Here is a 27,440-nt window from a genome sequence, read left to right as displayed (position 1 = left end):
AGACAGAAGGAACAGGCTGTGGGAGAGGACTAGACATTGGTTGGACAGTATATATTAAGAGATCATCCTCCTCCCCCTGACTCTCATACACAGATGATGGAGGAAAAATGGAGTGGACTAAAAAAATGTGACATCTGCAAAAACAAGATAACAATTAAGAGTAGGAGAGAAACAACGGTACCCTTTTTGGAGCCGGGAGTACCCAAGGAAGACACATTTGAGAGATTTTGGATCCAATTTAGTAACCTGTGGACGAACATCACGCACAAAACAGGTACAACAAAAAATTCGGGGTTCAACAGGGAATAAAGATTTTGTAGAAAACAAAGCAGTATAAGGAATATCCCCATTAAGGACAAAAGACGGCATGCGATTGATCAAAAAACATGCCGTAGAAATTGCATTCGCCCAAAAGTTTTTAGGTACTTTTATATGAAAAAGAAGAGCACGAGTTACCTCAAAAAGATGCCGATTTTTTCTTTCGGCCACGCCATTTTGGGATGGGGTATCCACACATGAAGACTGATGAAGAATGACATTTTGTATCATATAAGGCTGAAATTGTGCTGAAAAGTATTCTTTGACATTGTCACTTCTTAATATGCGCACAGAAATATTAAATTGAGTTTTGATTTCATTACAAAAGGCACAAAAGATAGAAAACAACTCAGAACGATTCTTCATTAAATATAACTGTGTAACGAGAGTAATCATCAACAAAAGTAACAAAATAACGAAATCCTTTAGATGTAACAAGGACCCCAAACATCAGAATGAACTACCTCAAAAGGGTATGAAGCCCGTTTATTGACTCTAGACACTGAAGGCAAACGATGATTTTTTGCAAACTGACACGACTCACATTCTAGTCGATAAAGACTGAAACTGAGGACACAGCTTCTTCATGGTAGACAAAGAAGGATGGCCCAATCTACAATGAGCTTCAAGAGGTGTTAAGGTACTGAAGTAAACAAGCGATCGCGGTACATGATTTTTCAGAATGTAGAGACCACGACTCGCGTCCTCTACAAATAACTGCGTCGTAAGATCTCAAACAAACACTAGTCAGAAAAAGAAAACAAAGCAATTTAAGGTGCGAGTAAGTTTACTAATAGAAAGTAGATTAAAAGAGAATTTTGGTAGACACAAAGCAGAAGACAAAGAAATTGACGGTCGGGTTCGCAATTCCGAACCCATGACACAAGGCGAGAACCATCACTAAAGTAACAGAGGAAGTGAGATTAGACTGAAGCGATAGAAGACTAGAATTACTGTCATGTGATCTGTCACACCGTAATCAATAACCCATTTGGATGAAGAAGACACAAGGCATGTAGTGGATTTACACTCGGCGATCACAATGTGAGGAACCGGTAGGCTTTAGAGATGCACGATCTTCGAAAAATTGTGCAAAATCCTTTGCGGATACCAAAATAGTTTTCTCAAAGGAAGAATCAGTAGAATTCTCTGTCATATTTGTCATCTGTGATCGTTGATTTTTCCTCTGAAGTTGCGGACAATTATATTTTGTATGGCCAGGCGCATGGCAATAATAACAAATGACTCCTCTTGAGTCCTGATTAGAACTAGCCTCTCCATTACGCTGATTATTTCTGTTGCCTGTAATTCCTCTTCTACTTCTTCTTCTATTAGCCTGTTGTCCATTTGGAGTACGGCTAATAAAAGCACTACTGGCAGGCTGTGAAGATTGAGTACTCTGCATTTAAGGACCCGTGTGAACATTTCATGCAAAGAGGAAATCTCGGACGAGAGAATCGAGATTTAACAGCCTCATACTCAAGGAAGGCTCGCAAGAAAACTCATAATGACCGATTGCTCCGTTGGGCCTTGAACTTTCACATCAGGACTAAAAGGCAATAATACATTAAGTTCCTCATATACCCGTTTAAAATCCATAAAATAAGCCGTGAGAGACTTATCCTCTTTCTCAACACGGTAGAATGCCTTACAAACATCATAAATACGGGAGATATTCCCTTTACCAGAATACAGAAAATCTAAGTAATTCATCAATTCCTTAACAAATTCATAGTGATTAATTAAACTAATTACCTCACTATGAATTGAGTTCCGAAGCTGCAAAAACAACCGAGCATCCTCCCTTAGCCAAGTTTGTCGTGTATCATCAGTGGGTGGATCTTTAGTAAGGTGATCATCCTTATCAATGCTACGCAAATAGACCCTAACAGTCTTACTCCACTCCAGGTAATTCGAACCATTAAGTTTGTGTTCCGTGATCTTAGTCATCACCGGAATCACATCAGAAATAACATTCTTATTGTCTGCCATTTGTTGAGACAAAGAAAACTAACCGAAACGCTAATCCAAAGTGCTTATAGCAGCAAAATAGCCTAAAATCACAAATCAAGCAAATACCCAAATAGGATCTGAGAGCCAAACTTCAGAAGTCCTTTAATGGTATCTTTGGATCGCAACAAAGACACGTGGTGGAATGAGGGGGTTGAGGCGACGCTGACGATGTTGATCGGGATCGAAACGGCCGATTGGCAGCCAAGGTCTCTCCTGAGCTGGGTAGTGAGAACAAATAGTCACCCTAGATTGATGACCTGCTTTGATACCATGTAGAAAGAGATAATTCTTATGATTTCAATTAATCTGTACTTGGATATATATATACAATTAATTCCTATAATTGTGTTCTACTAATTAGGAAGAAATCCTAAATAAGAAATCCTAAATAAGAATACAGAATACAGAATATACAGAGAAATAATATAGTGATTGACTTTACATAACATAGTGATTGACTTTCCATAACAGTATTAAGTATGAAAATTTCAATATTTTTTTGGCTGGAATGACTATTTTAGTTGCACCTCAAAATATCAATGTATAGATTTTCTGAAAGATGGAGAGGTGTTTTAGAACTTAAATTGGCATATTTAGAAAATATGATAAATTACTATCATGGACTAAAATAATCAACTAGTTTGTGACAACAATTTACGATACAGAAAGCATGGAAATTAATAATGACCATAGTTTTAAATCACAGCCGTGGTCGTGGTCATGAGTAACGGAAATAGGCATATAACAGCCGTAACTTTTTTTAAAATTTTGCAAAATTCATAAAATGAATAGATATTGGTAAATATAAGTAAAACTAAGATACACAATTATATAATAAGCATAAACACATCAAATTAAATATCATTAATAATATATTTTAGTAAAATTAATTTTGAAAAATAATTCAAATTAGAATAAAAAAAAAACACATTAACCTATAGATTGAACAAACCAATGCTTTGTACTATAAATTTAACAACAAATCTAACATCAAATAAAATTTTCTTCAATAAATAATACTCACTTTTTGCAAGTATTTGTGGAGAATAAAAATATTTATGATGATCTTAGCTTAAAAAAGAATAAGGGAGAGATTTGTAGAAAGGAGAAGTTTAGGTGAAATTTTGAAAAAAAAAATGTAATAGAAACAGTAGCAAAAAAAAAAAAAAAAGCTGCTTGCATGTGTTTTTTATCAACTGAATTATTACGGTAACAGTTGTTACTGTAGAAAGAGATGATTCTCCTTAATTTCAATTAATCTGTACATGGGTATATATATACAATTGATTCCTATAATTGTGTTCTACTAATTAGGAAGAAATCCTAAATAAGAAATCCTAAATAGGAATACAAAATACAGAATATACAAAGAAATAATATAGTGATTAACTTTCCATAACACTTCCCCTTAAGTTGGAGCATAGATGTTAATCATGCCCAACTTGTTACAAATGTAGTCAATCCTAGCTCCATTCAGAGCTTTTGTGAAAATATCTCCTAACTGCTCTCCAGTTTTGATGTGCCCTGTTGAGATGATCTGTTATTGAATCTTTTCATGCCGTAACTTTTTTTAAAATTTTGCAAAATTCATAAAATGAATAGATATTGGTAAATATAAGTAAAACTAAGATACACAATTATATAATAAGCATAAACACATCAAATTAAATATCATTAATAATATATTTTAGTAAAATTAATTTTGAAAAATAATTCAAATTAGAATAAAAAAAAAACACATTAACCTATAGATTGAACAAACCAATGCTTTGTACTATAAATTTAACAACAAATCTAACATCAAATAAAATTTTCTTCAATAAATAATACTCACTTTTTGCAAGTATTTGTGGAGAATAAAAATATTTATGATGATCTTAGCTTAAAAAAGAATAAGGGAGAGATTTGTAGAAAGGAGAAGTTTAGGTGAAATTTTGAAAAAAAAAATGTAATAGAAACAGTAGCAAAAAAAAAAAAAAAAGCTGCTTGCATGTGTTTTTTATCAACTGAATTATTACGGTAACAGTTGTTACTGTAGAAAGAGATGATTCTCCTTAATTTCAATTAATCTGTACATGGGTATATATATACAATTGATTCCTATAATTGTGTTCTACTAATTAGGAAGAAATCCTAAATAAGAAATCCTAAATAGGAATACAAAATACAGAATATACAAAGAAATAATATAGTGATTAACTTTCCATAACACTTCCCCTTAAGTTGGAGCATAGATGTTAATCATGCCCAACTTGTTACAAATGTAGTCAATCCTAGCTCCATTCAGAGCTTTTGTGAAAATATCTCCTAACTGCTCTCGGTTTGATGTGCCCGTTGAGATGATCTCATTATTGAATCTTTTCATGCCGTAACTTTTTTTAAAATTTTGCAAAATTCATAAAATGAATAGATATTGGTAAATATAAGTAAAACTAAGATACACAATTATATAATAAGCATAAACACATCAAATTAAATATCATTAATAATATATTTTAGTAAAATTAATTTTGAAAAATAATTCAAATTAGAAAAAAAAAAAAACACATTAACCTATAGATTGAACAAACCAATGCTTTGTACTATAAATTTAACAACAAATCTAACATCAAATAAAATTTTCTTCAACAAATATGCAAAAAACAATAAATAATACTCACTTTTTGCAAGTATTTGTGGAGAATAAAAATATTTATGATGATCTTAGCTTAAAAAAGAATAAGGGAGAGATTTGTAGAAAGGAGAAGTTTAGGTGAAATTTTGAAAAAAAAAAATGTAATAGAAACAGTAGCAAAAAAAAAAAAAAAGCTGCTTGCATGTGTTTTTTATCAACTGAATTATTACTGTAACAGTTGTTACTGTAGAAAGAGATGATTCTCCTTAATTTCAATTAATCTGTACATGGGTATATATATACAATTGATTCCTATAATTGTGTTCTACTAATTAGGAAGAAATCCTAAATAAGAAATCCTAAATAGGAATACAAAATACAGAATATACAAAGAAATAATATAGTGATTAACTTTCCATAACACTTCCCCTTAAGTTGGAGCATAGATGTTAATCATGCCCAACTTGTTACAAATGTAGTCAATCCTAGCTCCATTCAGAGCTTTTGTGAAAATATCTCCTAACTGCTCTCCAGTTTTGATGTGCCCTGTTGAGATGATCTGTTATTGAATCTTTTCACGAACAAAGTGACAATCAATCTCAATATGTTTGGTCCGCTCATGAAACACTGGATTAGAAGCAATATGGAGAGCAGCTTGATTATCACACCACAATTTCGCAGGCAGGGAGGTCTTAAAACCTGTCTCATCTAGTAATTGAAGTATCCACATTACCTCACATATTGATTGTGCCATGGCTCTGTATTCGAATTCAGCATTAGATCGAGAAACTATACTCTGCTTCTTGCTTCTCCAAGACACCAAATTTCCTCCAACAAAAACGCAATATCCAGTAGTTGACTTCCTGTCAACCTTAGATCTAGCCCAATCAGCGTTTGAAAAACATTCAACATTCAAATGCCCATGATTACCATATAACAAACCTCTTCCTGGAGCGCTCTTCAGATAACACAAGATTTGTCCTAAGGCTTCCCAATGAGCAACAGTTGGGGAAGACATAAACTGACTTACCACACTACAGGCATAAGCAATGTTAGGAAGAGTGACTGTAAGGTAGTTCAATTTTCCTATCTCCTGTATCTCTCTGGATCTTCAAACAACTCACTATCCCCTGCTAACAGTTGTAAATTTGAAGTCATTAGTGCACTTTAAGGCTTAGCACCTAAATTTCTTGTCTCTGTCAATAAATCGAGGACATATTTTCTTTGAGACAAGAAAATACCCTTCTTACTTCTTATAACTTCAATACCCAAGAAATACTTTTACAATCCCAAGTCTGTGGTCTGAAACTGGGTTTGGAGGAAGGTTTTAAGAGATGAAATATCTGCAGAGTCACTCTCAATGATGACAATGTCATCCACATAGACTACCAGGAGAATTAGACCAGCCTCAGATTGCCTATAAAATACTGAGTGATCACACTTCTCTTTTGCATACTAAATTCCTATACTGTTTCACTGAATCTCCCCAATCAGGCCCTAGGACTTTGTTTCAAGCCATAAAGAGACTTTCGAAGCCTACAAACTTTACCCAACTCCCCCTGAGCAACAAACTCAGGTGGTTGCTCCATATACACCTCCTCCTGAAGATCACCATGAAGAAAAGCATTCTTGATATCCAATTGGTGCAGGGGCCAATCATATGTAGCTGCTAAAGAGATAAACAAGCGAACAAAAGTAAGTTTAGCTACAGGAGAAAAAGTGTCAGAGTAATCAACCCCATATGTCTGAGCATATCCTTTTGCTACAAGGCGTGCTTTTAACCTAGCCACAGAACCAACAGGATTTACCTTTACTGTAAATACCCATTTGCAACTAATAGCTTTCTTACCAGTGGGCAAAGGCAACAGTTCTCATGTACCATTAGCATCTAAAGCCTCCATTTTCTATTTCATAGCAGCACACCAGCAAGAATGAGACAGTGTCTCATCAACAGTATTAGGGATAGGAACAGAGTCTAAAGAAGTAACAAAACACCGAGAACAAGAAGACAATTGATTATAAGAAACAAAAGAAGAGATAGGGTAAGTACATGAACGTTTACCTTTACGAAGAGCAATGGGTAACTCTATATCAGAATCATGATCAGTATGAGGTACAGGATCTCCCAACGAAATAGCTGGTGGAGGATCTGAGTCAGGAATCTCCAATTTCCTGGAATAAACATGTACTACGGGAGGTCGAGTAAGTCTAGAGACAGAAAGAACAGGCTGTGGGAGAGGACTAGACATTGGTTGGACAGTATATATTAAAAGATCATCCTCCTCTCCCTGACTCTCATACACAGATGATTGAGGAAAAAATGGAGTGAACTTAAAAAATGTGACATCTGCAGAAACAAGATAACGATTAAGAGTAGGAGAGAAACAATGGTACCCTTTTTGCAGCCGGGAGTACCCAAGGAAGACACATTTGAGAGACTTTGGATCCAATATAGTAACCTGTGGACGAACATCACGCACAAAATAGGTACAACAAAAAATACGGGGTTCAACAGGGAACAAAGATTTGTAGGAAACAAAGCAGTATAAGAAATATCCCCATTAAGGACAGAAGACGGCATACGATTGATAAAAAAACATGCCATAGAAACTGCATCCGCCCAAAAGTGTTTAGGAACTTTCATATGAAAAGGAAGAGCACGAGTTACCTCAAGAAGATGCCAATTTTTTTTTTCGGCCACGCCATTTTGGGATGGTGTATCCATACAGGAAGACTGATGAAGAATGTCATTTTGTGTCATATAAGATTGAAATTGTGCTGAAAAGTATTCTTTGGCATTGTCACTTCTTAATATGCGCACAGAAATATTAAATTGAGTTTTGATTTCATTACAAAAGGCACAAAAGATATAAAACAACTCCGGAACGATTTTTCATTAAATATAACCAGGTAACACGAGAATAATCATCAACAAAAGTAATAAAATAACGAAATTCAGTTTTAAAAATAACAGAACAAGGACCCCAAACATCAGAATGAATTAACTCAAAAGGGAATGAAGCCCGTTTATTGATTCTAGACACAGAAGGCAAACGATGATGTTTTGCAAACTGACACGACTCACATTCTAGTGCTGATAAAGACTAAAACTGAGGACATAGCTTTTTCATGGTAGACAAAGAAGGATGGCCCAATCTACAATGAGCTTCAAGAGGTGTTAAGGTACTGGAGCAAATAAGCGACCGTGGTACATGATTTTCCAAAATGTAGAGACCACCTGACTCACGTTCTCTACTAATAATTTGCTTCGTCGTAAGATCCTGAAACAAACACTGGTCAAGAAAAAAGAAAACAAAACAATTTAAGGTATGAGTAAGTTTACTAACAGAAAGTAGATTAAAAGAGAATTTTGGTAGACACAAAACAAATGACAAAGAAATTGACGAAGTCGGGTTCACAGTTCCAGAACCCATTACACAAGAAGTAGAACCATCAGCTAAAGTAATAGTAGAGGAAGTGAGATTAGACTGAAAAGCAGATAGAAGACTAGAATTACCTGTCATGTGATCTGTCGCACCAAAATCAATAACCTATTTGGATGAGGAAGACACAAGGCATGTAATGGATTTATCTGACTCAGCAATCGCAGTGACAGGGGAACTGGTAGGCTTTAGAGATGCCTGATACTGGGAAAACTGTGCAAAATCCTCTGCAGATACCAAAATAGTTTTCTCAGAGGAAGATACTGTAGAATCCTCTGTTGCCATATTTGTCATCTGTGATCGCTGATTTTTCCTCTGAAGTTGCAGACAATTATATTTTGTATGGCTAGGCTCATGGCAATAATAACAAATCTCTTGAGTCCTGATTAGAACTAGCCTCTCCATTACGCTGATTACTTCTGTTGCCTGTAATTCCTCCTCTACTTCCTCTTCTATTACCCTGTTGTCCATTTGGATTACGGCTAATAAGAGCACTACTGGCAGGCTGTGAAGATTGGGTACTCTTTGTACGAAGGACCCGTGAAAACGTTTCATGCAAAGAGGAAATCTCAGAACTGGAGAGAATCTGAGATTTAGCAGTCTCATACTCTGAAGGAAGACCTGTAAGAAAACTCATAACAGCCAGTTGCTCCCGTTGGGCCTGCTGAACTTTCACATCAGGATTGAAAGGCAACAATACATTAAGTTCCTCATATACTCGTTTAAAATCCATAAAATAAGCCGTGAGAGACTTATCCTCTTTCTCAGCACGGTAGAATGCCTTACAAACATTATAAATACGAGAGATATTCCCTTTACCATAATACAAAAAATCTAAGTAATCCATCAATTCCTTAACAAATTCACAATGATTAATTAAACTAATTACCTCACTGTGAATCGAGTTTCGAAGCTGCAAAAATAACCGAGCATCCTCTCTTAGTCAAGTTTGTCGTGTATCATCCGTAGGTGGATCTTTAGTAAGGTGATGATCCTTATCAATGCTACGCAAATAGACCCTAACAATCTTACTCCACTCCAGGTAATTCGAACCATTAAGTTTGTATTCCGTGATCTTAGTTATCACCGGAATCGCATCAGAAATAACATTCTTATTGTCTGCCGTTTATTGAGACAAAGAAAACTAATCGAAACGCTAATCCAAAGTGTTTACAGCAGCAAAATAACCCAAAATCACAAATCAAGCAAATACCGAAATAGGATTTGAGAGCCAAACCTCAGAAGTCCCTTAATGGTATACTGGATCAGGCAACAGCACACAGTGGTGGAATGAGGGGGTTGAGGCAACGCCGGCGATGTTGATTGGAGTCGAAACGGCCGGTCGGCGGCCAAGGTCTCTCCTGAGCTGGGTGGTGAGAACAAATAGTCACCCTAGATAGATGACCTGCTCTGATACCATGTAGAAAGAGATGATTCTCCTTAATTTCAATTAATCTGTACATGGGTATATATATACAATTGATTCCTATAATTGTGTTTTACTAATTAGGAAGAAATCCTAAATAGGAAATCCTAAATAGGAATACAGAATACAAAATATGCAAAGAAATAATATAGTGATTGACTTTCCATTTACGGTAAATAATGGCTATTATCGTTAAGTGACGATGGTAACGGTTGTTGCCAATACAACTCATAACTTGTCTTTAAATAACTGTGTAAAGCATACTGGCCCTTGAAAAACTCATAAATAACGGCTATTGTGTAACATAGTGGCTGCTATTTAAAACCATGATAATGACTAAGTCAGCTTATCAGAATGTATTCACTTTATAGAACTCAACTGGAAATTCAATCATTGTCGGTATATATATTGGATACTGTGGTTGGAGATGATACATGGAGGATATCTAAGTAAACAATGAAAGGATATAATCAATATGAAAAAGAATGTTGAAGATTAATTGTTTAATGTGATTGTTAGATGTTGATTTCATGATTGCAAACTATTGGTTAGCTACTTGAAATTGATTTTTCTTTGGTAATGTTTGCTTCAACATTGATATTAATTGTGCTGTCCGTTAAAAATCTTTTGTATGATAAAATTATAATGATAATCTTTTTGCTCAATGTTGACTTAATGCAGGTTTTCTGGTGGAGACTATTGAGGATGTGTACAAATTTGTAAGGTATACTGTTCTTTCATTTTCTTGAATCTAGATTGCAATTCACCAATAAGAAGATTTTCGTATTTCCCTTTTATTTCTCCTTCCCTACTCATATATCTTATGTTATTGAAGAACCATAATCTAGAAGCTTAAGCTATTAGGAAGGGCCGGGATAGGTTTTAATCTTTTAATCAGCATCAGGCAAAAGTTCATCAGGCTTGCAATTGTTGGCTGGCACACTACCTCTTATGCTGAAACTTTAATTGCTAGAAACTCATGCTGACATAGAATTATGAAAGTATATCATTATTTGAACGATGAACCCATAAGTAACAGAAGCTTTGTTACCATATTAAAGAGCCACTCAGCCTAAAAGTTTAAGTTAATAATAAAGACCCAAGAGACGGTTGTAATCTATATTTTGTGTCATAAGCAATTAGTTGGGATTTGGGAAATGTCATCTGTAAGCTCTCTGTAATGACTGATCTGATTTTGTTCCTTTATTGGTAGTGTTGGTAAGAAAGGAGTGCAATTTCTTAGCTCTGCTAGACCTGATTATCAACCACGACTAGTTTTGCCATTGACTAGTGAAATGGCTGATGATGAGGAATATCAAAGTGCAACAAGTGGAGTTGGAGAATTCAAGAATTTTGTGACTCTGGAATCTGAAGGTTTTTCGGAGGTTGGTAATACAAATGTTATTTTTATTCATCAGATTTTAATGCACTATGGCTTAAGTAATTCAACCTGAAACAATCTAACTGATGCATGACAAAGTAGGTTGCATTTTGTTTCACAAAGCCCCTTTTTGTTCCCTGAGTCAGCAGGTTCTGAGTTGTACTACTGCATACTTCTATATATTGTTTACAACAGGCTGAGGTACAACTCTATCACATGCTTTTGGAAGAGAGGATGAAGCTTGCTAGAATCATTGGGACTGCTCCGTATGTATACACTTCCTACAAGTTGTTTAGTTAACATATAATATACCATGTACACCTGTTGATTCTTCCTTTTTGCAGATATGCTGTATGTGGTGATCAAACAATAAAAAAAATTGCCTTGACAAGGCCATCAACAAAAGCTAGGTTAGCAAACATTGATGGTGTCAACCAGGTATGGCTTAATCATTTTGATATTATGCTACCTAGGACTTTTGATTTATCTGCTCAATGTAGCATTGCTCTCTAGCTCAGAATTCCATATCATTACTCTCATGCATTTACCAGAATATGATTTCTACTTTACAAATTTGATGACCTTTTCTTACTGGTATTTGGGGGATTCATCTTTCAACTCGTAGTACTGCTGAATATGTTAATTATCTGGATTAGTGCTTATACATGAAATGCTAATTGACATTTTCTGGAGTAGTGATTTGCTCCTGCTACTCTCTGAAAATCAAGATGGAATTGAATTTGTCACCGTCTCTCCTTTTGTATTTGCAATCTACCTTCATTTGTGAATTGTAATTCAGATTTGAATAATTTATGCTTGATTATGTAGAGTAGATTATACGTTGAACAGCTGGATTCCAAAGGATTGGATGATTGTTGGAAAATAGTGAGTTGGGGAATCTTTTTAAAAGGGCAGAGGAGTTATTTCATGGGCCATGCTGTAATAGGATGCAACTAATTGGTGCATATCAGTTGTGTGCTCACACAACTTACCATAAAGCACCTGCCAGTGTTATATGTTGGTCATTAGTTGTTCCTAGCATAAAATTAGACACATTGATGAGGAATGTTATCATAAAATGGCTACATAATTGCTGTGTCTTTATAATGTTTGTATGCTGAACATGTTCTTTTCCCTTTTAGTTAAGAATTTGAGAGAATCAAATCTCACAAGTTCAAAAGAAAATTAAAGAAGAGAGAGACAGGGAGAGAAAGCCGGGGGTGTGGGTGTGTGGGGGGGTGGTGGTGTGGGGAAGCAAGAAAGAAACTTTGGTTTTCCTTTCATGATTTACCATGTACTTTTTAAGGCTAGATATGAAATTTGATAATGTTGCAGCATCTTGTCACGAGGCATGGAGATCATCTTCTTCAAACAGTTAGGCATCTTTCACAAAAATTAAACCTTTCCTTGGATGGTGAAGCAAGTTTACAGACTGCTAATGCCAGAAAGGTGCATCCAATTTCAATACCCAACCAACAGAGAAAATTGTCATCAGCTAAGTTTGAAGCATGGAAAATGTGGCATGAAGATGGTCTATCAATTCAAAAAATTGCAGTACGTCTTCATAAATTTTTAAAACATGCTATCTGCATGTTAACCATTCTTGAATTCTTATGATTTTTATCTGTAGAATTTCCCTGGTAGATCAGCTCCTATAAAAGAACAAACTGTCTGTGAATATCTTCTGGATGCTGCCCAAGATGGTTTTGAGATCGATTGGATCAGATTTTGTTGTGAGATTGGACTGACAAGGGAAATTTTCGTAGATATTCAAGCTGCCATCAACAAGGTTGGCTCTAGAGACAAGCTAAAGCCCATTAAAAATGAATTGCCTGAAAACGTAAGTTTTTCCTTAATTTTAACTTTTGTGGGTTTTTGTTATGGGGAATGGGGGAGGCGGCTGGTTTGCATGATTGACAACATCATGCGTGCACTATTTATGCTGATTGTTGGGTTGGATCACAACTAAAACTGAGTAAGGTCTTGCTAATGATGTCAGATAAGTTATACGCACATCAAGACTTGTCTGCAAATGCACAGCTGTGGGATGTCTCTAGAAGTGGTACCACCTAGCCACCTGAGTATGTCAAAGGTTGGTGAGCTTCAGAACCAAGTGTCTGATATTAGTACTGTCACAAGGACTCAAGAAAGAGAGGTACATCCTATCCATGATGAAGATCTGTACTCCCCAGATAAGCGTCAAAAAATAAACGAAATTGAAGGAAGTTCCACTGTGTTGGAGGCAACAGAGAATTCCATATTAAACTGGCTTAAGACCTATGAAGAAGGGGTGAGTGCAATAAGAGCCCAAGGCTCTGCATTGATGTATAAAGAGCTTTGCTCGGTTCAATCTATTGTCCCTTTTTCATTTATGTAGCATTGCATTTGTGTTGCAGGTTTCGTTGTCTGATATTTTGGAGCACTTCAATGGGTCCAAAAGGGAATCTGTGATTGATCTGCTGAGTACACTTGAAGGTGACTTTATGATATTTAAAAAGAATGATCTGTACAGGCTTTTGTGATTAGGAATTGCATTAGATTGCTAGGCGTGGTTTTGTTTTATTTTAGTTCATGCAAGAGATTTCTTTTTTTCCAAAGTTCATACAAGAGATTGAATGACTGAAATTTGGCGTGTAATTAAAGTGTTAATTACTGCTTATGACGTTGTGCATCACTCACCTTCTGAACCATTTCATCAAGTGAACATTTAGATTGATTTTTTTATAGAATTCTAGGTACACAAATGCTATAGTAGAGTAGCATAATTATTAAAGGCGCAAACCACAAGTTGATTTAAGGTGCATAGGGGTCCTGGAGTGTTGGCCCTCACCTGACTACAAAAAAGGTAAAATTAAGATGATCCTATATGATAATTGTGCTTGTGCAATTTGGGTTAATTATAATATTGAAGGCCATTTGGATTTTACTTTAAACTGTTATATTCAGCTAGACTTGAGACTACGTATTGGTCTAAACGTTCTGTTATTTTAAAAAGAACTTTGTTATTTATTTATTTATTTAAAAGTAACTCCGTTCTTTTTCAATTAGGACAGTTTTCTTTCTCTAGTCTTCAAAGGAGATTTTTCACTCCTTTTAGCTTCTCTTCTGATTTTTAGCTGGAGTTCTTGCTTTCCTTGAGGCTTCCCTACTGGGCGGGGGGTAGTTCTGTCTTGACCCGGTGTTGTAGGTTTTACCCTCCCCACTCTTTGGCTTGGGTGTAAATAGATTTTGTTGGGTGGTTCCTTGCAGGTAAAAAGAGAGGGTCTTCTGATGGCAGTGGTTGTGCTATCTCTTTTGCCATATGGTGTTTTGGGAACAAGTTTCAACTTTATGGGTTCCTTGGAGGCAAGTCCTCTAGGAACGATATCAATGCTGCTGTAGCTTTCAATTCCTCCGTGGCTTTAAAGCATGCCAAGAGCGCTGCCGCTCTCGTTTCTCCTTTCTCGTAGAGCCTGTAAGGCTAATACCTCCGCGGCTTTGAAGCATGCCAAGAGCTCTGGCTCTCTCCTCCTTCGTAGAGCCTGTAAGGCCGATGTCCTGTTATGACTGCGTAGAGATCTTTGGGCAATGACTATTTGTAAGGCTCCCTCTGGCCTTGGTTGTGCTTTTTTGACATAGGTGGAGTAGCTCCTATGCGTGTGATTCCTTGTATGGTGATTCCGTCCTGAGCTTCGACGGGTTGGACACACCAAGCCCTACTTGTGTTTTTTTTTTGGCCCTAAATATTCTGTTAAATATTCTGTTGGGGCTTAGGATGGTTTGAGCTTTGCAAAATAAATAAATAAATAAATAATAATAAAAAATTGTCCACCTGCTAGCCACAAATTCTGAGCGTCACACCTTTCATCATTGTTCATCAAGCAAAGGTTACATAACTTGCACCAGGAAATCCAGTGACAGAAAGTAATTTTAGTATTTCATGGTTAAAATTAGAAGGGTGTTAAAGCAACAAAAAGTACAACACGATGCATGCAGGTCCACCATACCGGTATATGTCCTAGTTTGTTGGGATGGAAGAATACATGTATCCAAAAATTGAAAGGTAGATTATATGAGCCAGCAAGAATTAATCGTTTCCTCGGCCTACATGAAAACAGGCGAAGTTGAGATGGTCACCATGTAAAATTCTGATGACGAAGATCGGGGAAGATGACAGCAGGGAAAGAAAAGTTAGTCCTTATGGATGGCATCCTCCAATTCCACTTCCAACCCACGATTTTTAAGAGAGGTAGTGGCATCCAGAGGTGTCTTGCATTTCTTTTGCAATTCCTTGAACCTCTCAACATCAAATTTCTGTTTCTTGAACAATTTCCTCTGCCTAGAGAGAAATAGCCTCTTCATCAAGTCTTGATAAGTTGGATCTCTTGAAGTGAACAAGAAGTAGGCATAGCCTATAATTATACCAGTGGTAGTGACAAAAAATCCAATAGGTTCCATTACATCCCATGAGAATTCCCAGAATGTTAGTCGAAAGAATAGTCCAACCTGCAACAGACCTAGTCCAAGCCCACACCAAAGGATGCGCCGAACTTGCTTATGTGCTAGTATGTCAATTTCTTCTTTCCTTTCCTGCAGTGTCTTTAGCTCAATCCTCACAGGATCATCTTCATGAGTCAAAGCAAGAGGCATTGCTCTTTTAACCAGCTCTACCACCTGAAAACATAAATATATATGAGGCAAAATCAACCATAACGAATAGGGTCGATAATTCATGGAATCCATGTATAGAAGAAAATAATAAAGGAATGGAGAAGAGGAAGGCAGCAAGCTAAGTATAGAAGTTTTGGGTCTTATTCAAACCCTAAAAACATATCTTTTCCAAACCGATAACTACAACTACTATATGGCCAGTACAAGTGAAACCCAAAGCTACAGATTATGCCTTCAGGCTGATACAAGTGGAAGTATAGAAACTTATAAGCAACATATAACAACATCCAATTTCGTTATTGCTTTTTTTATCTTCACGTAACAACACTCAGTTGCTCTTTGATCTGCTTGGCAGTAAATAAAAGCCAACAAAAATTTGCCTGAAAAGCTCAAACCATAGCTAGCACCAACCAGAGTCAGTCGTGCAAATGAATTATACATATAAGGCTAATAATTCAAGCATGATGACATACTGAGGCATGAATAATGCATTGAACTAAGCATAGATTTATTATAGCTGATATCAGCCAACAAAACACAAGTCCAATGGTCTGACAAGGGAATGAATTATTTAGATAGTTCATTATTGATAATTCGTCCCCTTGTTAGGGGATCTTTCGTAATTATCCCTAACACGATACCCTCACATAATTACTTCAAATGACAGATCAAACCTTTCTGCATAAACTAGTATTTGTTGTTTAATTCCGGATGCTTTTTCCTAATTATTGCATTATTTTCTGAGTAAGGCCACGAGCGAGCCTTCAACACATTGGCTCTTTGATGCAAAATATAATTAATATACCATCACAAACTAAGTGGCATAAGGAAAATATATTATTCTTCTTGATGACAACTGGCTGCACATTATCAACTAAAGCCTTCAACTGTCATGGTTATTTAGAGCATCATATCTTTAATGAACAACGCAAATTTATATATGTTGTGCATTCCTCAATTCAATTAGACAACAAATGTACTCCGTAGAGAGTGAAACTTAACCAATATATAATGATGCATTTTTTGTTTCCTTTAGATGCTGATGGAATTCTGATTCTATTGATACAATTGTTGGCCCACAATGAACAACAAAAATCCTAAAACATATAAACCTCCTAATTAATAGAATCCTAAAGTTCCTAAATTCACAATGAAAAATTAAATCAACATAATTGCTTAATTGAATCTTCCTTGATTTCCTTGACTGCATCAATATGTTTTACATAAATTTGAGAGGGTCTCTGCATCTAAAATATGGAAAACTGCAAAAACATAATAAAGTACATGGTTGGGCATGGTAACATGACAAGAATCCAGATATATAATGAGATTTAAAAAGAAATAAAAATTATTGATGAATGACAAGATTAGCCACACTTGTTCTATATGTGAAATTCATCCGTTTAAAGCAGGTTTGTTGAGAGCTTCAACAAACTAAATGCAAGCACAGTCATTGCTTCCTGCTTAAATCACAAGTAACCTCAAATTCAACAACACAAAGCTGATAATAAATTTAATAGTTTTTCCTCACAAGAAATCTTATTCAGTAACTAGACAATAGAAAGAGAAAGAAATAAACCAGGTTTCTTAAGCCAACAATATCAACTTCTCCAAAATTAGCAAGGGACTAAACAGTCTTATGATATCTGGCAATTCTAGAACAAAAGAAAAGGCGAAATTAATTAAAAAAAAGAATGAAGCAGGATTCGTTAAAGCTATGTCCCCCGTTTCTCATTCCACTAAACAAAGAAAGAATATACCTTCTTTTCAAATGTCAGATCTGTGAGCCATGTAGTGGGTCTATTCAAAACCATGAAAAATATAGCCAGTGTGGGTTATTCTCAAACCAAAGGTTGTTGCTATGTTTAGTCCACAGTTAGGATTTGGGAAGCAAGTGGATGAATAAATATTACTAAAAGAACAGCATATTCCTCCCAACAATACAACAAGGAAATAGTTTTGAAAATTTCTAACAAAAAGAGATTTTGACAGAAGCATTTATGAGAAGATCAGGCAACATGAATTGGAAATTAATGAAGAAAGCATGTATATAACAGATGATGCTCAAGTTTTAACCTTTTCCAGATTACGGAAATACCTAATTCCTTGCCAAATACAGTACAGATAATATTATGAGGTACAGATTTCAAATTGCAAAGACTACCCATTAAGCAACAATGTAAATTCATGGGTAGATCTATGTATAAAAAAGGAAAGAAAAATACTTTATTGATATCATAATTATTCTAATTATTAAACTTGGTTTAACTTTACTCTTGGTTAATGCAAGGCTGAGCATAACATAAAAGGGAAGCTATTGAAAGTCCCGTGACAAACCTTAATAAAGCAGTAGAGACAAGGGCCCGTGAGTATCCATAGACACCCAATAAAATCAAGTGAAAATGGAAAAGAAACAGAAAGTGGAAGGGAATGGAATAACAAAAATGGGATGTGTTCCAAAACTGTGACCACACCTTCCACTCTGAAGTGGAGGCAAAATAAACATACCTGGGCTGAAAAGAAAGAGAGAAGATAAGGGTACCTTGTCAGGATGGAGATAGACCTTGTCCCGGAAGAGAAGGACAACGCCGGCATCATCAAAGGCACGAGCAAATTCAATGGCCTCATCTTGAGATCTGGCAATACCCATGCTCTTGCAAACCTGCAAGAGCTCAGAATAAGAAATAACCTCCTTCTCCTCCATCCCTAACTTCATCTTCAATGCCTCCACATTCACCAGCCTCATCAATCTTTTCACCTCCGCGCAAGTAATATTCTCAGTAGTACTACCACCACCACCACCATCACCTCCTTCCTTGCTGCTATTGCTGTGATCACCAGCATCAGTAGTGAAAAACTGCGACGACGATGATGTTGTTGACATTAACACTCTCTTGCTCAATAACACTAGTTCCCTCGCCCTTCCGCTTTGTTGAATTGGAGCCCATCCCATTCCCAACAACAGCGACGGCGGAGGAGCGCTCCTCCCCACAGCCGCCGCTGACAAGCTGTGCTTCAAAATTCCACTTGACCAGAATCTCCTCCACATTATAATTGATTTGGGTAGTAAACATTAAAACGAACACATATTATTGTACATTAAAAATCCTAATTTATCAAAGAAGAGAAAACATCACGTTTGAAGATCTGTAACTGCAAACAGAACAGGTTTTGAAGATGAAGAATCATGCCCAAAATGTGAATTCTTGGTTAAACTGTAGTTTCTTATTTCTTGTGAAGAATTACTAAAAATATCAGAAAATTTCCATTAATTAATAAATTAAAAAGGAAAAAAGAAGACGGAAATACAAAATTAGATAAGGATAACTTCTCTGAAACACCCGCTCTCGGCATTGAAGGATGAAGATGGATGACATTTACAAGTGGCTCAACAACCATCTCAGGGGACAGGTTTTGACCCCACAAAATTATCCTGTCCATGTCTTCCACAATTTCAGTTTCTCTTTGCATCAATGTGTACACATTAAAGTTGAAATTTTACCAATAAATATATTGATTTATTTATAAATAAATATTATTAATTTAAATAATTAATTTAAAAATATGTTATTTATTATTATATTTTACTGATTTGTATTAATCGATGAAAAATCACTTGACTTAAAATTTAAGAATATTAATTAATTAATAATTATTTAAAATTTATTTAAGTCAGTATATTTTTTAAAATTTTCAAATGTAAATTAAAAAAATATTAAATTTTTAATTTTATTTTATTTTTTAATTAGATAATATATATAAACTAATTAAAAAATATAAATAATATATTATTTATTAAATTTTAAAGTTTAATAAAATTTATTAATATTAAGAAATAAATTTATTTCTCAGTAATTGAATTGTTTTGTACATAATTATATTTTTAATTTTTTTTCAAGTCTTGATATTAGTGATAAATTATTTGTCCAATCTCATTTATTTGTATACAAAAATATATATTATATATCAAAAAATATATGTTACTATAAAATATGTAGAGTTTGAAATCATTTAATATTTAAGAAGCAGAAATATCATAATTAACTTCTATTCATAATTTAAAAATAATATATTAATCAACTTATTTATTTATTCACACTTAAAATAAAATTATAATTAATTAAAAAATTTCTCATTAATAAAATTTTATAATATGATTATAAAAATATATAATATAAAATGCATATAAATTTATATGATTAAAATAATAAATAATCTGTCCAACACGTTAGATTTAATGAGAAATTTATTTTCTATTTTTAATTAAACTACTTAAAATTGTGGTTCAAGAGTCAAATTTAATTTGCGATAAATTTTTTTTACTTAAGTATTATATTTAATTAATATTTAAATATTTTAAAATAAATAAAAATATTTTTAAATTTTAATTCTATTATTTGTTTATTTCTCCTTTTATTTTTTTATATTTTTAAAAAATTTATTTTTATTAATTTAACTATTAGTTAAGTGATTAAAATTATCAATGAAAATTTGAAAAATTAATAATAATAAAAACGGATGAAAGTATTGATAATGATAAAGTTTTCTGAGGAATTATTTTGCCTTAAGGCTTATTTAGTACAAAAATGTTATTTTGGACTTATTTGGCATCAACGAAAAGTACAGGAGCTTATTTCATCTTTTTTTCCTTATTTCTTTTATCGCCTAAGTACAAAAGCTTGAAAGCTAGGTTCCTAAATTGAAAAAAAAAATCAAGCCTTAAATTAAAAAAATAAAAAAATTAAGCGGTGAAAGTACAAGATACTTAAGTATATTCTTATTTGACTTACAAATAAATCCTTAAATATTATATTATTTCTAATTCTTGTGCCCATATCTCTCCCTTTCTCTTTGTCTCTCTCTCCCTCTCTCTCTCTCTCTCTCTCTCTCTCTCTTTCTTCCCCTTTTTTGTTTCCTTGTTTCCATATCATTTTCTTATCATCTTTTTCCCTTTTTTGTTTCCTTGTTTCCATATCATTTTCTTATCATCTTTTTCCCTTTCAAAAGTTATCCCTTCCCCCATTTCCCTTTTCTTTTTCGAGTGATCCACACTATAACGCTCCAACCTGCTCAAATGTTACTTACACAACTCCATCTGCAGTCAAGCTAATGATTCTCAATTATGGCTTCCCATGGAGAATTTTTTTACTAATATTTTGTAATTTGTTTTTAAAATTCAAAAAAAGTTGCAAGATTCTCAAGGCTCCACTGATAGGCTTTTAGATGAAGGGAGTAGAAATGAATCATTCATATCAAAAAGGAAGGGAAAATGAAGGGTTTTCATAAGAACATAGCTTACATAATTGCATAGCACACTTTTGAGCTCGATAGTGGTGAAGACCAGTTGGCGGTATTATAGGCTGGGGCATTACAGCGTGGATCATCGAAGAAGAAAAGGGGGAAGGAGAAGGGAAAATTTTCAAAAGAGAGAAAGATGATAAGAAAGAGAGATGAAAAATAAGGAGATAGAAAAAGGAGAGAGAGAGATGGATAGAGGGAGACAGAGATTGAGAGAGAGGGAGAGATAGGGGCATAGTTGTTAAAATCACGAGTTAACTCGTACGATTTTACGAGTTAGAATCACCAAAATGAATCAAAACGTATTTTACAAATTAGAATCACCAAAATGAATCAAAATGTATGAAAAATCAAAATTAAATAAAATCAATTTGAAATCGTGATTTCAAATAGTAAAATCGAATGAAAATTAACACGATTTTATGAACTTATGATTTTATATATTTAAAAAATTTATAATTTAAAATATTTCCTTTTAATTCATCAAAATCATTATCATTTGTTTATTTTAACATCATTTCTAGATTTTTTAAGTTTTTAAAGAAAATAATAACTATTATTTTTATTATTACAATTATTATGTATACATTGTGATTTTTATATTATTTCTTGAACAACTTTTGTTATATTTCAATTATCATAAGTATGATCTAATTTCTATATATTATTTATCTAATATTTTTATTATTTTATTTACATTTCAGAGTTGAAAACTTGAATTATACTTTTAAATATGAAATTTATATACATGTGTGTGTGTGTAATTCCAATTATTTTCATATTGATAACTCAATGAAAAAAATATTTCATCTAAAATTAAAATAATTTGAATGTAAAGCTTAAAAATGCATTAGAAAGCTTTTTTTATAACTTCTTATAATTAAATGTACATGAAAAATTATTTATGTATTTATATAAATATGATTATATTTTTTTTCAAAGGTAGTTTTAGTAAGTTGTAAAATCTTACGATTTTAGAGTCCTTTCATCAAGTTTAGATTAGAAAATCGAGTTTGATAACCTTGCACATGGGCAAAGAGATTAGAAATAATTATAATATTTAAGTACTTATTTATCAAAATATAAAGACTTATTTGTAAATTAAAAGGAAAAGTACACTTTCTTTGTTTGGATGGGCGTGAAGAAGGTTTAGTAAAATAAAGTATGATAAGATAAAGTATAGTTAGGCAAGGTAATAATTTGTTTTATGTTTGGGAGAAAGGTTAAATAAAGCAAATGAAGATTTAATGATATTGTTTTGTTTGGAAGGAAGATATTGGAAAGTAAGGCTAAATATGAATATTATAAATATACCCCTTCTATAGAACAATTAAAAACATAGAAATAAGAATGGGGTAATTTCATATTTGCAGAAATTAAAAAAGGATAATATAGGAATATAAAAATCTTAACCCTCCCCCCCTACATACTCTCATTCCAAATAACCTAAAAATCTCATAAAAAGTTACTTTACTCTACTTTACCTTTAAAACCCCTCTTTCCAAACAATTTAGTTAAGTAATTTGTATTTTTGCATTTTGTACTTAGATTTTTTTCAATTTAGGGCATGAGGGTTTCTTTTTTTAATTTAGGGCCTGAGTTTTTTTTTTTTTTAATTCTGGGACCCATGCTTTCAACCTTTGAGTTTTTTTTTTTTTTTTTTTTCAATTTAGGGACATGAGCTTTTCAATGTTTTGCACATACGTGACAAAATAAATAATGGTATTAAAAATTGCTAACATGTTCGCTACGTCAGCATCATTTAATAATAACTAATTGTTTGAACCATATTTATTAAAAAAATATATATATTGTATCAAATTAATAAAAATTAAACACAATTTATCATGTGTCAAAGCGCGAAACTAAGGATATTTTTTTTATACTTTTCTCTAATTTTTTTTATAAACAATTTTTTTTATCAGAGAATTAAACTCAACTCACTTTAAAATTAGCAATTGAATCATAATTAGGAAAAAAATTCTAGTGCCCAAGCTCAGAACTTTTACAAGTTACCTATAGATAAAAATTATATTTATTAATAAATGGCTTATTCAGTTTAATTCAATTTTTAAATTTAAATTTTATAATTTAATGTATTAACATTACTATTTTAATTTGAAATTAAAAAAAAATTGCCAATAGTTAATATTTTATTTTAGAAAAGGGTTAAGGTCAGTATATAGAAAAACCAACTAGTATCTAAATTATAACATCAATGCAGAAAAATCAAGCTTAAACATAGCAATAAACCTTATAAGCCCATACAAGAAACAACAGCCTGAGTAAAAATAGACCTTAAAGGTTTTCCAACCCAAAGATAAAAAAACCTAATCTTGCGATCAACCTATGTGGAAGACCCGGAGCAAGGAAGAAAACTTGAAATAGAGGACAACATTGTTGTCCAAATCTCACACATTCAGATCCAATTGAAGACAAAATGAAGCATACATAAACTAAACTAGCCAAAGCCTAAGTCCCCCACATACGCATTCTCCAGTTGTCGAGCGAGCCAAAAGGACCCAAGAATAGAGAAGAAAAGCTCAGTAGCATGGATATGACTAGAACCCTGTAGATCAGCACTGGTAGCTAGGGGTGAGAGGTTGACCGACTCTTTGCATCTATCTCATGCCTTTTGAGTTAGGCTAAGTCCCTCAACCCCATGAGTTGCCACACCCACACCAAGCTTCCTTTAATTTCCCAAATGCCATAGAGGCCCAAACATAAAGCAAACTAAAGACCAAAAATTTGGCTATCAGATTAAATATTCCCTCACCATTAGGAGTGTACATGGGTCAATTTGGGTGGGTTCAAAGTATTTTGCCATACCAAACCAAACAAGTGTGTTTTGATAGTATTCAAACCGAAACCAACAAATTAAATTACAAAACCATATATGTTTGGTTTTCACATTAAGTGGGTTCAGTTTGGTTTGGGCAGTTTTTACTTATTTTAATATTTTTTAGGCTTTTATAATTCAACTCTTGTTAAACATTTTTCATATACATATTATCATATATTATTTAAATAACAAAATATTAATTTAAGGTGTATTATTCAATAAAAATAAAAAATGAAATAAAATTATTCATGTATTTCTCTTATATATATATATAATTTTTTTTTTTTTTGTGTCAACTCGAAACCCAAACCGAAAATTCGGTTTATAATTATTTTTAAACCATAAACAATATTTAAATATATAAAACTATTAATTTCAGTTTAAATTTATTCAGATTGGTCGGGTCGATAGATTTGGCTATTTTTTTGTACGTCCCTACTCACCACCTTAAATTTACAGCAAAACCAACAAGATTATTTATGCACACCACAACTTAGCTTGGAGGTAGAAAGGGAGAACCCACTTCTAGGATAAGAGACAAAGGCTTCCCTATCTTAATAGTGCAAAAGGAGCCACTAAAATGATGGAGTAAAGGCCTAGGTACCTCCAACAAAAAAAAAAAAAAAAAAAAAAAAAAAAAAAAAAACAATGAGAAGAAAACTTTTCCATATCACTGGAGAAAGAAACCAACAAATTAAATCCATTAAACACATATAACTATTTCATCCATCCAATTTTAAAAAGCAAACAAGTCATTAATGGTTAACACTTGCGAGCCTCTCAATTGTGTATAGTATTATCAATGCGGATAATGATTATCAAATAACCAAATAATCTTTATTATTATTGTAGGATTAAGCGTTTACTATCGTGCTAAAAGTTTAAGCTGCTAGTAGAAGTGCAACTCCAACTTCTTATAGCGTAACAGTCAAAGTGTCATGGGTCAAAGGAATCTGAACAGGATACTGGCCCACTGAGTTATCTCTATCCAGTGCCAATAATCCCCCCATCCCCTAGCATTTGCCAGGAATTCGAACTTATAACCTTGGCTCTAATACTAATTATAGGATCGGGCGCTTACCACCATGTCAAAAGCTTCAGCTGTTAACAGATGCGTAACCCCAACTCCTTATAGCATAACAGCCCAATCGCCATGGGCCGAAGGGATCTGGACAGCATGCTGACCCATTGAATTATCCCCACCCAGTGCCAATAATTATTTTTTTTTTTAATTCATGTAGGTCTATTGATTTTGTTAGCTTCTCTCTCCTATCGAAACTATTCATCTAAAAACTATCAAAACTATTTATCTAAAAAATTATATATTGTTCAGTTAAAAAGAAAAAAAAAAATTGCTACCAATTCACCATGTACTATATTTCGATTAATCTACACACTTTATGATGAATAAAATAATGATTTATATAATCGACAAATTATTAAACTAATTACTAAAAGACGCACATATTTAGTTAAATGGACACATTATTAAAATAATGATTAATTTAACCTAGCATTTTAACAAGAAAAATGATAAATAAATCGAACTCATTCATCCATCCCTCATTCTATAATAATAATAATAATAATAATAATAATAATAATAATGAGAACCTTGCATTATAAAAATCAGTGTTGTTAAATTCAATATGAGGCTTAACTCGATGTGTGGATTGAATAGATTAGTAATTGATTCAATTCTTAGATCAATAATTCAAGCTAATAAATCACTAAAAAGTTAATCAGACAATATTTATTAATATAATTAATTAATTAATTAATTTTTAATTAAAATAAAAATTGCAGCATTTATTAAATTATATTTATAATAGTTGAATATCTACGCTATGCACGAATAAATATAAAAATTATATCAACAAATATTTTAATAAGAAAATAATTGTATTTTAATGAATGTATATTATTAAAATTAAATGTAGGTACTTTGATATAAATTAAAATTGTGCTTTTTTTCATTTACACCGCATCATAAAGGTTCATTATGTCCCGGATACAATTAAAGGGAAAAAATAATCAAATTATAAGTTAAAGAATGATTAAATTTAAAAAATAATGATAAAAATTTTTATAAATGAGGTCAAATCACAATTGAGACGAAATGAATTTAAAAAAAAAAAAGTGTACAAATATTGATGTTGCCTAAGGCACTGTTATCAGGCGCGCCTCAGGCACAAGGCACACTAAGCGCAGGCGCCCTAGGACAGGCAAGGCTCACCACCTCACAGAAGGGTGCCAAGGTGCACTGAGGCGCCCCCCAATGAGTCAAGGCGTTGGATATATAAGCCAGGGTTTTTTTTAAGCTTGTCCAGACCAGCAGCCAGTAAAAAGAAAAAAAAGAAGAGGAAAAGTAGAAGAAGAAAAAGAAGAGGAAAGGGAGAGATCAAACAAACCTGGTATGTATATTTTAATTTTAGTAATTTCTTATTGTTTTCTTCTTCTTCTTATTCTTCTTCTTCTCCTCCTCTGCTCTCTTCCCCTGTTTCTTATGCTGCATTTTTTTCTTCCTATTTCTTTTTTTTTTTTTTTGCTGTTAATGCCATGCTCTCTCTCTCCCTTTCCTATGCTACACTTTCTTTTTCTACTTCTTTTTTTTTTTTTTTTGAGACTGCCGTGCTCTCTCTCTCTCTCTCTCTCTTACTCTCTCTTTCTTGCACTGTTTCTGCACTGCACTTTTTTCTTCTGCATCTTTTTTTTTTTTTTTTTTTGGGGCGCTCCCATGCTCTCTCTCTCTCTCTATCTCTCTCTCTCTCCCCCTCCTGCACTGTTTTTGCACTGCACTTTCTTCTTCTGCATCTTTTTTTTTTGCTGCCAATGACATGCTCTCTCTATTTCTACACTGTTCCAGCAGCTACAATTTTCCATTTTTTCCTTTTCTTTACCATTCTCTCTCCTTACCCTGCAATGTTTTTCTTTTTCTTTTCTTTTTAGTATAAATTTGTGATTTTGACATATTATTTATTGTGAATATGTAAAAGTATGTTGAGACTTGACTACTTGAGATGCTATTATGCTAATTCAATTACTCTTATTAGCTTTTAGTTTTATTATTGGATTAAAAATGTTTTATTACTTTATTTTCTTATTACTTATTGCTATTAGGTCTTATTATAGACTATTAGTAATATTGTAATTGAGTTTGTGTTATCATAAATTATTAATTTCTATTATTATAATTGAATTATGGTACTATAAATTGGCATGTATATTATAGTTGGCTTGTTGTTACTGATTAAATTATTAATTTTCTTATCATTTTATTTTATTTTTGCAAAGATGGAATCGGAAGCATCTACTGCTGCTAATAAAACTGACAATAGCAACAAAGATTCGGCATGAAAATATGTCCATTTGGTGAATCCAAACAATAAAAATGATGTTGTTTATAACTTTTGTAGCAAAGTTACAAAAGGAGGGATATTCTGAGCTAAGCAGCA

At 33.3% G+C, this 27,440-nt stretch overlaps 2 protein-coding genes across 2 annotated transcripts in view; one reads left to right on the top strand and one right to left on the bottom strand.

The window, feature by feature from the left end:
• LOC110631873 (uncharacterized) overlaps positions 1–13,854 on the top strand; it is a 33,481-nt gene extending 19,627 nt beyond the window's left edge. Inside the window, exons 13-20 of the mRNA XM_021779869.2 lie at positions 10,496–10,538; positions 11,028–11,199; positions 11,391–11,461; positions 11,540–11,633; positions 12,531–12,749; positions 12,826–13,035; positions 13,195–13,485; positions 13,592–13,854. Of these exons, the coding sequence (XP_021635561.2) occupies positions 10,496–10,538; positions 11,028–11,199; positions 11,391–11,461; positions 11,540–11,633; positions 12,531–12,749; positions 12,826–13,035; positions 13,195–13,485; positions 13,592–13,717 (1,226 nt within the window). The 3' untranslated portion in view covers positions 13,718–13,854. The remainder of the gene's footprint in view (positions 1–10,495; positions 10,539–11,027; positions 11,200–11,390; positions 11,462–11,539; positions 11,634–12,530; positions 12,750–12,825; positions 13,036–13,194; positions 13,486–13,591) is intronic.
• Positions 13,855–15,089: 1,235 nt separating this feature from the next.
• Positions 15,090–19,304, bottom strand: LOC110631874 (calcium uniporter protein 6, mitochondrial). The gene is made up of 2 exons (XM_021779870.2): positions 18,388–19,304; positions 15,090–15,848 (listed from the first exon to the last, which is right to left on the bottom strand). Exons 1-2 carry the CDS (start codon positions 18,892–18,894, stop codon positions 15,366–15,368), a joined length of 990 nt encoding a protein of 329 aa, XP_021635562.2. The 5' UTR covers positions 18,895–19,304; the 3' UTR covers positions 15,090–15,365.
• Positions 19,305–27,440: the final 8,136 nt, after the last annotated feature.

The sequence above is a fragment of the Hevea brasiliensis genome, chromosome 12 (assembly GCF_030052815.1).
Source record: "Hevea brasiliensis isolate MT/VB/25A 57/8 chromosome 12, ASM3005281v1, whole genome shotgun sequence".
NCBI lineage: Eukaryota > Viridiplantae > Streptophyta > Magnoliopsida > Malpighiales > Euphorbiaceae > Hevea > Hevea brasiliensis.
This window is presented reverse-complemented; position numbering and strand designations above follow the sequence as displayed.